The sequence below is a fragment of the Nematolebias whitei genome, chromosome 10, assembly GCF_014905685.2.
Source record: "Nematolebias whitei isolate Nwh7 chromosome 10, NemWhi1, whole genome shotgun sequence".
In the NCBI taxonomy this organism is placed as follows: Eukaryota; Metazoa; Chordata; class Actinopteri; order Cyprinodontiformes; family Rivulidae; genus Nematolebias; species Nematolebias whitei.
Window position 1 is genome coordinate 5,680,068 of NC_056507.1, and position 15,607 is coordinate 5,695,674.

At 37.9% G+C, this 15,607-nt stretch overlaps 1 protein-coding gene across 1 annotated transcript; it reads left to right on the plus strand.

Annotated features, from left to right (window-relative positions):
- The first annotated feature begins 2,052 nt into the window (after window positions 1–2,052).
- tdg.1 (thymine DNA glycosylase, tandem duplicate 1) lies at window positions 2,053–12,946 on the plus strand. Its single transcript, XM_037682556.1, has 11 exons — window positions 2,053–2,148; window positions 2,349–2,423; window positions 3,461–3,627; window positions 4,006–4,298; window positions 4,398–4,467; window positions 6,638–6,773; window positions 6,903–6,985; window positions 7,072–7,166; window positions 9,655–9,826; window positions 11,339–11,491; window positions 12,727–12,946. The coding sequence occupies exons 2-11, from the start codon at window positions 2,365–2,367 to the stop codon at window positions 12,849–12,851; spliced, it is 1,353 nt and encodes a 450-aa protein (XP_037538484.1). The 5' UTR covers window positions 2,053–2,148; window positions 2,349–2,364; the 3' UTR covers window positions 12,852–12,946.
- The last annotated feature ends 2,661 nt before the right edge of the window (window positions 12,947–15,607 follow it).

A 15,607-nucleotide genomic window follows, 5' to 3' on the forward strand; every position in this document is an offset into this window, starting at 1 on the left:
TAACGCAGCCACATTGTCTGATTGTTTTATTTTAATTTTTTTGCTAATTAACGTCAAGTTGTATTATGATGTATAACATGTAAAATGCACGTAAAAGCATTCAGGTGATATGCTTACAGCATCTTCTCTAATATATTTAAAGGTAAAGCAGGAGTTTTATGCCCATCTTTTTTTACTTTTTAGCAGTCTTGTAACTTGAAATTATTATTTTTTTCTATATGGCTTAAAAAAAATGGTGTAGTTTGTCTTATAACTAACTAATAAAGACAGTGTTAAGATATGGGTTTTATAATCTAAGAGATGATTGAGTAAAACTGTTTAGAGTTATAAAATATATATTTTAGAGTTTCTTTGTAATTTCTTTGAACTAGTGGAGAGGAGTACATCCTCAATTCAAGGATTTTCCCTCCAAGAAGCATTAATCTCTTAATTTTATTAGCAGAAACTGTAAACATCCACAGTTTTGATGAAGTGATTCAACAGCTTACTGGTAACAAATGGCTAGAAAGACATTTGGAGAAAAATAATACTTTGAAAACTTGACAGGTAAAATGTATTTACAACATTAAACAAGAAACATCCGGTCTTGTATTTGAAATATACACAAAAAATAATCATAAACTTGCTGGAATGTCCCACACCTGGGCGGCACTGTGGTGCAGTTGGTAGAGCTGCCGTCTCTCACTGAGCAGGTTCCCAGTTCAAATCCCAGCCGGGGGTCTTTCTGGGTTGAGTTTGCATGTTCTGTCCGTGCATGCGTGAGTTTTCTCCGGGTTCTCCGGTTTCCTCCCACAGACCAAAAACATGCATGTTAGGCTGATTGGTAATTCTAAATTGTCCCCAGGTGTGAGAGAGAGAGCGAATGGTTGTCTCGTTTGTCTATGTCCCTGTGATGGGCTTGAGATCTGTCCAGGGTGTCCCCCGCCTCTCGCACAGCGATGGCTGGACATGGGCACCAGTGACCCCCGTGACCCAAAATGGAAGAAGCAGTAAATAATGAATGGATGGACAACATAATAGAAAATTAAACTAAAAAACTGTGAATGATAGTAGCTTTAATGATAACCCAGCTACTGGTTTGAGATATTTTGCTAACAGAACAAAAAGTTAACTCCATAAAGTTTTAAGCAAAGCTCTTGAACAATGTATTCATAATATATGTTTGTTTTTTTGTTGGCTGTGGCAGCCATCTTGAAACATTCAAACAGCACAACTGGCTGTGCGTGCTACGCGGTGGTTGAACATTTTTTTGTCAGACCATCACTTTTTGGTTCAACCCCGGCTCCAACAGTGATTTATGAACCGCCAGAGGCTGCATAAAAACGGAGACTGGTGTTTGGCAACATTTTGCGGAAGTGTTTTGTGAAAGTGGCCAAAGTTTGTCCACCTTGCCCTTTAAATACTCCAGCGACCAATAGGAAACAAGCTCGCGGCGTTTAAAAAGACAAGCAGCTGAGCTTGTACCATTATCAGCGTAGGGGTGTCATTTAATTCTTTTGTTATTTTACTGCATAAATTACACACTGAACATAAATTTTAACATAATTTTATTAAAAATATATAACTTTAGTATATTTTATGTATACATTTATGAGATATACGTCAGCCTTGTAGACAATTTTAAAACACTTTTAACTATTTTCACCCCCCGTGAGTGTGACTTGAGATCTTCCCGTGTCAAAGTTGACCGGCTCCGTTGTCACGTCTTTGTTGCCTCTGTAGCGTCGCAAATCGTGTGAATCGAAGTGTAGAGTAGATGGAAAAACTTCAAATATCGTTTGAGAAGAAACTAATTTAAACCTTATGCTTAAAAGGTGTGATGAGCTCCATAAACCGAGCCAAATTATTTTTGTTTTGAGCGGGGGAAATCGCAGTGAAGGTAAACCATTCAGCCCCGCTAAGTTAGCTGTTGGCTAACACTGGCTTTATTTGTGGCGCTGAACAGCTTTTAATAGAGTACTGTTCATCCTATCCCCATTAATGTGTGCTGTCTGTGTTTAATATGACGCAAAGTTTTATTGTTTTTTGGCAACAGTGTTTTCAAAACAGTTGCTGATAGCCACAGATTGTTTCCATTAGCTTGTAGCGGTTTGTTAGCAGGAAAGTGGAAAAATAAACAGAGCTGGTGCAAGCAAACGTCTCTGTGAGGTTAGTGGTGCAGCTTTCTTTTTAAACGTGTCATTGCCATTTAAAATCTCTAATTGTGTTCTTATTTATGTTTTTCATATTTTAGTTTGATTTAAAAAGCGTTTGCACATGCATTCACTTTCATACACCAGTTTATAAGTTTTACCTTGTGTTCAACAATCAGCTGTGTTTCCTGAACATGAATGTTGGTTTTCTTAAAGGTAAACCAGCTTAAAGATGGACGAAAAGCTGAATGGATCACTGCCTGTCGTCTCCCCGGAGTATCTTCATCAGTGGTGAGTCTTCTTCCTAACCACAGCTCGGCCAGAAGACCATCTGAGACCTCTCTGAATGGAAATGAAAGCACGTCCACATGTTTATTCTTTTGTCTTTGTTTTCCTACCGTCATTCTCGTGCTCACAGTCGTGAATCAAGATCGATGATGATGTGCACTTTGTTCTGTCTGCTCTGTGTTATGAAAAAAACAACGCGTCTGATTCGTCTCTCAATAATATTTAGTGACTTTTGCCAAAGGCAAAATGTCAAATATGTTTTCTTAAATGCCTGAGTGTGTGCATGTTTGCTGTCTGTTGTGTTAGCAAAATATTCCAAACCACTCAATGGATTTTAATTCAATTATAGTAATCATTGGATGCACACTTCCAACTGATTAACCTTTAGATTCACCCTAATTCACATTGGCCACCACATTTAATTGACATTAGCAAACGCGTAAATGGCTAAAACTCAGACAGGCTTACAGATACTGAGCTAGAATTGGTGTGGTAGTATCTGAGAGTCATCCTCAACAAATACGTCAAGCTCTAATTTATCTCCTGAGATCAAGAATGAGATCACACATGTTCCCTGTTTCAAAACAACTTTAACTCATTTTTTTTTTATTCTCATCATAAGATGATCTTAGTCCTTTTATAGGCATAGTTTTGATCATTAATTATTTGTTGACTGAAAAAAAGTCCAGCTTTTTACAATTTAGCCATTACTTCCTTTTTATGTATTACTATTGTTTACATGGTTCAAAAGAGGTGGTTTTTGAATTCAAATATTGCATATTGAGATTTTATTAAATTCTATTATGCATGAGATTTAAATTGTAATGAGACTTAATAGTCAGTTGTTTCCCTTTTTTTTAATGAATTATCCATTCATCACCTTGGGAGTAAATTTTTGAAATTAGTTAAAACACAAAGGTGTATACATAACAGAACGTACCAGCTAAATTCTGCTTAAATCCTACAACACATTCTTGTCATTTTGCTTGTGGTGTTGGTAATTAACCCTAAATTTCATTATCATTACTCTTCTACTACAGGGTTCGCTCTGCCCAGCAGTTTCAAGCTCTCCAGGCTCAATACGCGAGCAGTGACCCAAACCATCAGTTTCACTACCCAGAGAATCACATTGAAGAGGCAGCAAACGAGCACATGGCAAACCCAGAACCCAAAATGGATTTGATGGAACATGCCAACCTGACTAAACGTACTGCAGTGCTTTTTGAATAAAATATCAAGTGTTTGTTCTGAATTCGTACTTTGTGTGAACTGAACATATAAGCTGCAGATCTGCAGTTACCCCTGGATTGTACTGTTTCATAAAAAAGTTAAAAAAAAAATTGTTTTTTTAAATTAAGTACAAGCTTACAGAAACCTTTATCTGTGTTACTGATGACCATATTGATGTTTGGCTAGTTTAATATATTTTAGAGCATTTTCTGGTTTGTAAGGACTTTTTTTTTTTTAGCCAGTGGAGGATTGTTATAAGGTATAAAAGTAGCTGTTAACCCACATTTAGGGAACAATAACATTCTGCAATTAATTTCAAATGTATTTATTTCATGGCTTTTTCTTCTTCTTCCAGCCCCAGCTAAAAAGCGTGGCAGACCAGCACAACCCAAGGAACCAGGTGCACCCAAACCACCAAAAGTGGCCAAGGCACCAAAAACGCCCAAAGACCCAAATGCGCCAAAAGCCAAACCAGGTCCGAAACCCAAAAAGGCTGCAGGTGCTCAGGCTGATGGAAAACAGGAGAAGATTGATGAGAGCTTCAAGAAGGTGAAAAGGAAAGTGGACCGCTTCAAAGGAATGTCGGAGGAGGAAGTCATGAAAAAGACTTTACCAGACCTGCTGGATTACAACCTGGATTATGTCATTGTAAGAGTGACCGTTGTTCGATGATTCGTGTCAGAAAGCACCAAACAAAGAATGACTTTGGTTTGGTCAAATTTACAAAGTATTTGTGTGTATTTTCAGATTGGTATCAATCCAGGACTGATGGCAGCTTTTATCGGCCGCTGGTTTCCAGGTCCAGGAAATCATTTCTGTAAGTTCTGATCTAAGAATAGTTTAGAGCTATTTAATGTAAAAAATAGCTTCTGCTCAAATGTAGAGGTCAAGAAATATAGCGGTGTAAACCAAGTGCAGTAAAGTATACTGTTTAAAGAAGGCTGTTTAAAAGGATAGGTGAGATTTTTTTTTTTTAAATGGGGTCTTGTGTAAATGTTCTGAACAGTTACTATCTTACAGTTGTTCTTTGAATGGCTTCAGTTTGGAGGAAAAGTTTAATTTTAACTGGACTGACTAACCGCTCCTGTTTGGTATCAGTCAGACCTCCATTGCACGACTACAACTGGTCCAGAATGCAGCAGCCCGATTTAAACCAGTACAGGCAAAAGAGAGCACATTACACCAGTTTTGGCCTCACTGCACTGGTTACTGGTTCACTTTCGAATCCAGTTCAAAATACTCCTGTATGTCTCCAAATCACTGAACAGTGTCGCCCCCCCCCCCAATCTCTCTGATTTGCTACAACCATATGTCCCACCACGCTCCCTGAGGTCAGCGGACCAGTTGCTCCTCACAGTTCCAGGAACTCGTCTTAAGCGCAGAGGTGACAGGGCCTTCTCTGTAGCAGGACCAAGACTTTGGAACGAGTTACCTCTGCTTGTCAGACAGGCCCCCTCCCTCTCGGTTTTCAAGTCCCATTTAAAAACTCACTACTATTCAATAGCTTTCAACACCAAAGGATCTGTGTTTTGAACCTGTAAGCTCCACACTGGTTTGTCCTCATTATCTGCATCGTTTTTTGTCTATATTCTGATTTACCTCATTTTGTATTTTGCTTTGTGTGTTACCTGTTGTTCTGTCTGTACAGCACTTTGGTTGGCCTTGTTGCTGTTTTAAGTGCTTTATAAATAAAGTGGTATGGTAGTCTGAGCACGCCAAGAAGAAAGTGGTTTGCTACCGTTTTAATACAACTCTATGAACTCAAAAATTTCAAGCATTATATGGAATTTTTTTTATTATCCGTTTAGCGTTATATAGTTATTTAGATGGACGTACGAGATGTTCTGCTTGAAACGGGCTGCTCAACACATTGTCGATCTTTCAAAGTAGAAGTACTGCGGTAAGACGCTTTGCATCTCAACTAAAGCGCACGAAGACTTGGCAACTGTTTTTACACCGGATGCCCTTCCTGACACAACCGCAGACCACCGAGCTACCACAGCCCTCTGTGTGGAGCAGAGAGCTGCCGTCTAGGGCGCCCGGGGGAGCAGATGGGGGTTAAGGGCCTTGCTCAAGGGCCCAGAGTGGAGCAAAATGAGGGTGGAGGCAGGTGTGTGTGCTTCACATTTCCCACCCACATTTGATGTCTGTACGGAGAGCTGAACCGGCGACCTTCCGATCACAGGCTCACCTTCTCCAACCTCTGCACCACCACTCCCCCAAACACTTGAACAGAACGTGGAGGAGTAAAAACTCGTACAAGAAACTGACAAATGGATGAGAAGCTGAGCACAGTTTGGACAGGGAGAGCTGGTTACTGGGGCAGCAATGGTTGAGTGGTTGGAGTGTTTGTCCTCCGATGCAAGAGTTGGGGGTTCAAATCCACAAGCAGTCACATGTTGAAGTGTCCCTGGGCAAGACACGGAACCCCTCACTGCCTCCGATGTGTCCCATCGGTGTATGAATGTGATAAAGCTCTGGTTAATCTCTACAGATTCAGATTATCTTTGTAGAGATGTAATAGAGTGATGTATGAATGTGTGTGTGGAGGTAAATGAGGGCACAGGTTGTGCTGTAAAGTACTTTGAGTATCTTGATTAGATAGAAAGGCGCTATATACAGTAAGTACAGTCCATTTACCATTTCCATTTCTAAGTGAGAGCATCCAGGAGGATCACTGATGAGTGACAGCCGAGAGGGAGGTGCACAGGGGAGCCGAGTAGAACGACCGTTGTGTGAACGTTGAATCGATTCAACATATTCTTATTATTGTCTTTATGGTTGTAGGTTTTTCAATTCAATTTTACATCAGCTGTTGTTTTTTTAGTCTGAGGGGTGGCGGTGTTGGTACAGTGTGATCCCGCAATACCTTTGTTGAGTTGCAGGCCTTTATATTGCTTTTTTCTTTCTTTAATTCTTATATAAACGGAGTAGGAATTCCATTTATTTGAGCAAAACAAAATAACTTGAAACCCCTTTGATTACAGGGAAATGCCTGTTTCTATCTGGATTCACAGAGGAGCAGCTCAACCACATGCACGACACGTCGCTGCCTGTCAAGTACAAAATGGGCTTCACCAACATGGTATCGAGAGCAACACCAGGGAGCAAAGACCTCTCAAGGTACTGTTGGCAATGTGACCCATCAGTGGACTGCAGCGATGATGGGAATGGATGCATACATTCTGACTTTAAATAGTTCAGTCGACGTTTATAGCTTTGTTTAAATGCTGAATTTGTTTTCTTCTTCAGTAAGGAGTTGCGTGAAGGAGGCAAAATTCTTGTGGAGAAGTTAAAGAAGTACAAACCGCTTATTGCTGTGTTCAATGGAAAATGTAAGTTTTTTTTTATTTTTTATTATGAGAGTAACAGTTTAACTACAAATGTTACATTTATTGAATTAAGTTTTTCCTCTCTTCAGGTATTTATGAGATGTTCTGCAGAGAGCTGTTTGGCAAAAAACCACAAAAACTTGACTTTGGTTTGCAGCCGCACAAGATCCCTGACTGTGACGTGGTGAGAACTTAAATATGTCACTTTAAAAAAAAAAATCTGCAAGTTGACATGGAGTCATAATGCCACTTGTTAAATTATATTAAACTTTAGAAAAATATTAGAAAGAAAACGACACAAGTGGCCTGACAATAGTAACACAATAGTGTGATTATATGATCAACCCAGGACTGAAAATATTTTAACACCAAAGCAAATGTGCAAAACATTTTCTTACAAACACTGATTTATTATTATTATTATTATAAAGTTTTTTTTTTAAACAAAACAATTCTATATACAATAAGACATACAATCACAAATAAATTGAAAGACAGTAGAAAGAAGAACAACAAATCTTGTATCTGCCCCTTTTTACCAAAAAATTAATTCAAACTATAATAATCTTCAAATAACAAAAACAAAATAACTCCTTCTCAAGCAACATTTCATACAAATGCACATTAAGCTTCTTTTTTTTTTAAAATTTTCAACAAATCAACTTTGATCATTCTTTTAAACATACGCATTGATCTGACATTTTTAACATCGCTCTCCAGATTATTCCATAATCTAATTCCTTTTTAGGTTTCACAAATATCTCTATCCACTTGAGATTATAACGTCTCTCTCTTTTAACAAAATTTAATTGGATATTTAAAGGTAACGTGTTATTATGAGCCCTATACATAACTGATAAAATACTATAATCTTTAGTTCATAAAATAAAGTACTTGATGTGTGACTGAAATGCTTCCTGGTGATAATTCTTACAGCTCTTTTCTGTAAAACAAAAAATAAGATTTGTAAATGTTTTACACGCTTTCCCCCCAAACATCAATACAATAGATGAAGTGTGGAACAATTATTGCGTTATAGAACATATAAAGAGTTTTATCATTTAATAACTCCCTTAACTTTGTACAGTACTGCAATAGATTTAAATATTTTTGTTCTTACAGAATTTATGTGATGTTTCCATGTCAGCTGTTCATCAATGATAACACCCAAAACTTCACCGCACTAACTCTACAAATCTCAACACCCTCGACTCTAAACAGAACATCGACAGTTCTCTTTCTATTACTATTATTTATTAAGTTTAAACCAAGTTTGTATTTTTACAAAGTCTTTCTGCTTCAGCTCCAACGTCCGTTCTATATCTTTACCCAAACAAAAAAAAAAAGTATCATCCGATTCTGTAAATAACACATTTAAGGAGTCCTGACACATTTACCAAGAGTACTGATTTTTAAAAAGTCAGTATGGAAATTAAAGCCGTCATTAACAGCACAGATGCTTTTTGATGTTTACCTGACCCTTTCTTCTTGTATAAGATTACAGAATAAAGATTTTTCTCCTAATAAAATAATCCTTTCATGCCTTTAAAATAGCTGAGAATGACTCCGCCCCCTTTTTTTGTTCGCCAGGTTTGCCATGCCCAAGATGATGCAAACTCTTGATCTTCTATGGAATACAAATAATTTGCAATGTGCTGCTGAGCTTCGGTTGTCTCAGCTCTCCAGCTACAGCCGTTCGTTCCCTAAGTTTCTTTTATATACTATTCTGGTGACGAGTCTGCTCGTACGTGAACCCATGGGCGATGTAGATGTCACATTAATTTTAGGCTTTAAATGAATAATTATTTTTCCAGGGTGGAAAAATTGTGCAACTTCAGTGATTTTCTTTTAAACAAGATGCGAGTGCACACGTTTGAATTTAATGTGGATCGTTTGTGGTTTAGGATTATACATGTTTTTCTTTCGGCTGCTCCCCGCTGCAGCGGCCACCGCAGCGAGCGAACTCGCGTGAAATAATCGGCAATTGTTTCATCCTGATGTCCTTCCTGACACAAACTGGGCTCAAACCTGCAGCCCCAGAATTACAGGACCGGAGCATTAGTACCGCAGCATGATGCTACCACCACCATGCTTGACAACTGGTGCGGTGTTTTTAGGTTTAAAAGCCTCGCTTTGACTCCTCCACCACTTGTTTAAAAAAAAAAAAAGGTAAATATACGTCTGTACTATATTTGGACCTGTACACATAATTTTGACCTTTTTTAGATTAGAGAACAGCCACAATAAATTCACATTTGTGCACCCAGGTCTTGTTTTTAATAATAATAACAATTTATTCAATTTGTACTGCATTTTACATTTTGCAATCTCAAACTGCTACAATATAAAACCTCTCGAGAAAATAAAACATGGACTTAAAAAAGGACAACAAAAACCCCCAACTAAAAACGGCAGGATTAAAAATACCTTTAAACACTATAAAATCTTTCAAATAAAAAGGTCTCCAGTCCTTAAAACTTTCTTTTTATTCAACTCATTTAATCATATGCTGTATAAACATTTAAATACTGCACAGTGGTGCCCAAGGTGACTGCAAACACCTGATTTTTCTGCTTCTAATATATTTTAAATTTAAACCAGTACTTGGGAAGGGAAAGCATCTTTTGAAATGTCTTTAGGGAAGGGATTTGATGGTGCTTTGTCCTGTGCAGGCCCTGTATCTGATGCCTTCATCCAGCGCTCGCTGTGCCCAGTTCCCTCGCGCTCAGGACAAAGTGCACTTCTACATCAAACTGAAGGAGCTCAGAGATCAGCTGAGGGGCGTTCGAAAGAGCACCGAGATCGAGGAGGTGGACTACACGTTTGACCTCAAGTTAGCTAAAGGTAAGCCGGACCATTGCTGAATGAATCGAGCGCAGTGAGTAGCATCGTGATTTATTCTTCAGGTGCTCACTGTTATTGTGGGAACGCTCGCAAAGCATTCACACTATTGTGATCCAGTTTTCTTCTGTACGTTTTTCAACATGATTCTCACCCCATAGTTATCAAGCTATTTCAAGAAATCATAAATCAAAATGTTCAGCTCATTCAGATCAGTCCTGCTGTGACTTTTGGTATTGGTGCAACTTTAGCTTTTTGAAATGTTTAACCTTTTCTGCCATTTTTTTTTCTCACAGAAAATGAATTGAGCTCATTTTACATCCTTCAAATCTTTAGATGTGTTTACAACCTTTTACTGCTCCTTTCACATTTTGTTCTGCTTCAGCTTCTTTCAGCTTCCTTCTGCAAATTTAAACATTTTTCAGCTACCGGTAATTTCAGCTCATTTCAGCTGTTTATTATTATCAGATTATTTCACTACAACATTTCTGTGCTTCTTCTAACTTCTTTCTGCTAATTTCAGCTTGTTATGCTCCTTTCAGCTTATTTATGCAAGTTTCAGCTTTTTCTACATTTTCAGCTACTCTTTAGCCGTTTATGCTAATTTAAGCTTTTTCAGCTAATTCCACATTTTTTGCATTTCAACTTCTTCAGCCTAATTCAACAAAAATGTGCTTTCTACACTTCTTGTAATTTAAGCTTCTTACTGCTTTTGAGCTAATTTTCAGATTTTTTTTGTTGCTAATTTCAGCTTTTTTCAGATAATTTCCACTCTTTTGTGCTAATTTTTGCTTCTTTCAGCCTAATTGGACAAACGTGTGTTCTTTCTTCTGCTAATTTAAGCTTGTTCTACCTTTTTAGCTAACTCTTTAGCTAATTTGAACAGTTTTCAGATAAATTAAAGTTTTTTGTGTGGTAATTTCTGCTACTTTCAGTCTAATTAACTTTTTTATGCTAATTTCCGCTCGTCATTCTCCTCTTAGCTTTTCTGCTAATTTTAGCTTTTTCAACTAATTCCACATGTTTTAAAAATCTCATTTCAGCTCTTTCTACATTCTTCTTTAAGTTTTTAAGCGTTTAAGCTTCTTTCTGCATTTTCAGTTACTTTTGAGTTTTTATTTTTCTTATTTCAGCCAATTTTTGTTGTTAATTTCCTAAGTTTTGTGTTAATTTCTGCTTATTTAAACCTAATTCAACAAATGCGTTCTTTCCATTTTCTTCTGCTAATTTAAGCTTGTTCTTCCATTTCAGCTACATTTCAGCATGTTTTTTTTTTTTAGCTAATTTCAGCTGATTTTCAAAAAGTTATTCAGCAATAAGCATTCACACTGCATTTTTGCAGGAAATGCAGTTTCTCTATTTTAGATGAATTCACTACTAGGATAGTTCAACAGTTTTTCAGAAATTAGGATTATTACATTGATGACCTAAACATGTCGACACCTTCACATCTTCAGAGTGGTTTGTTCGATTCTGTTGAACCTTTTCTTAATTTCTCCTATTTCAAACCAACAGAGGATGCCAAGAGGTTAGCAATAAAGGAGGAGCAGTATGATCCAGGTTATGAAGATGCTTTTGGTGGAGCATATATGAAGAAAGGACCTGAAGACAGCCAAGCTGAACATCAGCTCAATGGTCATTGTACATTCTCATCTGCTGAAAACAAAGGTAACCTCAAAACAAGGTCAAAGCTAATGTTGTGCATTCACTCCTGTGATTTCCTTTTTATTTTAATTGTCTTGTTTCCACATGATGAACACAGAAATAATAAATATAGAACTCCAGAAATCTTTGATTACAACATCTTAGTTCAACTTTACTAGAATAAATTGTTTTAAATTTATCTCCCATCAGTGAAATAAGACAATTGTCTCATAACTGTTTTAATTCGCTAATTGTTTTCTGTGAAATATGTTTTAAAATGCTTGTAAACCTAGTTTTAAAATCTTATATCCATTCTTCAAATGCACGCATTTTGGAAACAGAAATAAGGAAATACCGTACTTTCCGCCGTAAAAGTCGCATCAGTCCAAATATGTCTAATAACGTGGAAAAAACATAAATATGTCGCTTCGTCGTATACGTCGCGTCTGTTATGCGTCACCGTGCATGTTGTGTCAAAAACAATTATTTGTTTGCTCTAAATTATATCAAAAGTGCGTCTCAGTTGAACTTTTCCTTAATAAATGCACTTTAATGGTCAAATCAGCTGAATTTTGTCTGGGCGGTGCAGAAAAATGCAGCTGACTTGACGTTTGTTCCAGGATTTCCGGAGCGAGATGAAAGTGGCTGGTATGGCAAGCAAAGTGTCTCATTAATAGCCACTTATACCTTTTAATGAGACACTCGGCTTGCCATATTACTCGAGGGCCCTCTAGCGGCTGAAAATGGTAGTGTTCAATATTTTCCAGGTCAGAATGAAAGAAAACGGTCAGATGTCAGTCAAAAATTGGGTTTTAAATATGGGGGGGGGGCATAAAAATACATTGCTTCACTGTATAAGTTGCAGGGTTTGTAAATTTATGCAAAAAACTGACTTATATGGCGAAAATTATAGTAGCTGAAACGACGGAACAATAAAATTGGTATAACCTTGTTGTAAAACTAAAAACACAGTCCCATTTGGGTAAACCCAATACATTTTTATTTAAAAAAACTTTATTGTTTCAAGTCAGTGAATACAAAAACGTTGTCGTCTTCATGATCAGACATTTCTGTTCTAAAAGCCTGGAGAGGTTGTCGGATATGATCACCGCAGTAAAGCGTGGATCACGGTCAAGATCTTAAATCTTGGCTTTTTTTTTTGCCAAACTCCTTAATACAAACTTTTCTCAAGACATATGAAGTTGTACCTGATAAAACTAAAAGTTCATTGCCTCTGCTTGGACGTCCTTGTCTTTCAGAAGGAGCGCAGGAGGCGACAACGTCACAAACGGAGGGCCAGCTCCCCGACGGAGAGTGGATGAACGAGTCCTTTGCAGATCAGATTCCAAACATAAGCGGCGGACCAAAAGGTGGCAGCATGTGAGGGGAAAACCCAGGAACCTCAGCCATCTCAGATCTCCTTTAGATAGGTTTCCTTTTTGTTAGTGTTGTCCCAGCGCAATGTGGACACATTTAGGATGGAAGTTCTGCAGAATCTTCTTTCTTCTCATGAATTTTTTTTTTTTGTTTTAGTGCTTTTTTTAACTTGTATGACTGTCTTCAAAGCACTTATTTTAAATATGTGAAATCAGGGACGTGATGACTGCCTCTCTTTGGAGAAGATCATGCGTTAAAGGCTGTTTTTGTACTGTTCTGTACTGCACCGTGCGGCAGTAAACATCTGAACCTGCTGTTTGAACAGCAGATAAAAAGGCTCTTTTATCAGCTTGACTTATCTGTGTGACCCTGATCTTCTTGTTTGGAGTGAGGATTAAATTATCATTACTCTTTTGCTTTGACCATGGCACTACAAACTAATGAGATACAAACTGGGCACGTGATAAAACCAAGACTCAGAAGGCCTGTCAGAAGTTCCCTCCTGTGGAGCCACCAACTCTTCTAACATGTTACACAACTTAAAATGTCTCCTTGTATTCTTTTTGTTCTGGAGATTTTAGAACTGTTTTGTGCTTATAGAAATGTCACTCTTATGGGATTTTATGAAACACTTGTTAAATAAAATGTCCAGATGATGGTTTTTCTAAAATATCGTTTCATTGCTTTTTAGTATGTACAACACAAAGTTAAAGCTTAAATCTGTTATCGGGGGACACACGGGGTCCATAAAGTGCATCTCAGGGGATGGACTTGCGAACCAAGTGAACCAGAACCCGTTCCAGCTCATCTTTACGTTGCTCCAGAACATAGAGATGTTGGCCCAAGGACAAATATGGGAACTATGGGACCAGTTTACGTGTGTTACTCGACAGATTTCATCTTCATGTCAGTTTTAGCTGCTTTAGAAAATATGCTTATCCTGGATGATGGGTGATGTCATTAGGAAAGTGTTTGTATAACAAGATAAATTTGGTTGATGAACATTTTCAAATATTACTGGATGTAACGTTACTATAAAGTACGCACACAGGAACAAAAGAATTTCATGACAGAAGTTTTTAAACGTCACAGCATCACCTACATGCATGAATGCCTGTGTTGGGTGCGTTGGATCAAAACTTTGAGGATCCTCTGAATAAATTTGTTTTTAATAGGATAAAAATAAACAAACAACTTGTATTTTTTTTTTGACCATTTAAAGTGATTGTACAAAAAAAAAAAAAACAGTAATACATGTAGTATAAAGAGAAATGCAGTACCACTCACTGGAGGCCAGTCTATAGTATCCAGTTGCATCACTTTGAGTTTTGGCTCATAATGGGTTGGAGTGGTGTTTATGTGACTGCAGTCATTTTGGATCCTATAATTATATTTTCTGACTGGATGTGCCTTCTTATATCTGAGTTTTGCTTCCACTGATGCTTGTTGGTTTTTTTTTTTGTCTTCAGTCACTGTACTATATATATCAGGGGTTCCCAACACTGGTCCTTGAGGAACACCATCCTGCATGTTTTAGTTGCTTCTCCGCTCCGACACACCTGATTTTAAATAATGGGTAATTAACAGGCTTCTGCAGAACATGAATTAAATCATTGAATCAGGTGTGTTGGAGCGGAGAAACAACTAAAACATGCAGGATGGCGTTCCTCAAGGACCAGGGTTGGGAACCACTGCTTTATATCATAACCCATATTACCAACACAAACCCAATGACAAATTAATCTTATTGTCCATCATCTGCCTGTTAGCAAAATATTTCATGAACATCTAGACAGATTTTAATGGACCTTGAAGAAAATCAACAGGCGTAGGTGTACCTTTACTATTAATTACCTTTTGGAGCTTGTCCAGTACAAGATGGCTGCCCACAGCCAACTGACCTTAGAAAATACATAAATAATACATGCATAAATAAATTTTAGAATAAATTCTAAAATTCTAGAAATTATTCTAGAATTCTGTCAGTTATACAAATATTGAGCTATGTTCAATTTAATTCAAGAATACTTTATTAATCCCAAAGGGAAATTATTTGTTGTTGTAACTCGTTATCCTCATTTCATTAAGAGATGTTATAGATGCTGATGGCTGTAGACAGGAAGGATCTCTTGTAAAGGTCCATCCCACAGTGGATCCTAAGAGACTGGCTGCAGATGCCGTCTGATCCGTCCACCCAAACTCGGCTGGACTTTCGGTTCCCCCGGGCTGTAGGACCGCCCAAATGCTGGGCAGAACTCCTCCCAGAGCGACGGCCACTCCTCCCAGCAGTCTGCAGAGCTCCTCATCACTGCAGACATCCAACTGTAGGTGCCGAGGGACGATCCTGTCCTTCCACTGTCATGAGCCGTGTTTCCTGCTAGTTCCAGGATCTCAGTGGTCAGGCACTCGAGCACAGCTGGCAGGTAGATGAGAATGCATCCAGATAACATCCTTTCAACTCACTTGAGATTTGGGGCTGTAGTTGAGATATTATTTGAGCTTTTGAGATGTTAATCAGCTGCTGGTTGGAGAAAACTGCCTTGTCGCCATGGTTACGCATCATAACAAATGTCCAAAACTAAAAAAGTTTCAGTAAAAATCCTTCCAGCTGCTCAGCTTCTGATACCAGAGGAAACAATCATCCAAAAAAATGTGATTTACATCCAGAAAAAGAGGAATTAAAGTTTCCAAAAGCAAAATCTCAGAATGAAAGTAACAGAACTGCTCCAACATGCAGCCACCTTGAGCGGCGCAATTCTAGAA

What these genes read in the sequence shown, in the direction of transcription:
- tdg.1 (XM_037682556.1), top strand. Translation starts at nt 2,365, where the DNA reads ATGGACGAAAAGCTGAATGGATCACTGCCTGTCGTCTCCCCGGAGTAT. An exon ending in ACATGCCAACCTGACTAAAC is followed by an intron (nt 3,628 to 4,005) that starts GTACTGCAGTGC and finishes TTCTTCTTCCAG; the next exon opens with CCCCAGCTAAAAAGCGTGGC. An exon ending in AGATCCCTGACTGTGACGTG is followed by an intron (nt 7,167 to 9,654) that starts GTGAGAACTTAA and finishes TGTCCTGTGCAG; the next exon opens with GCCCTGTATCTGATGCCTTC.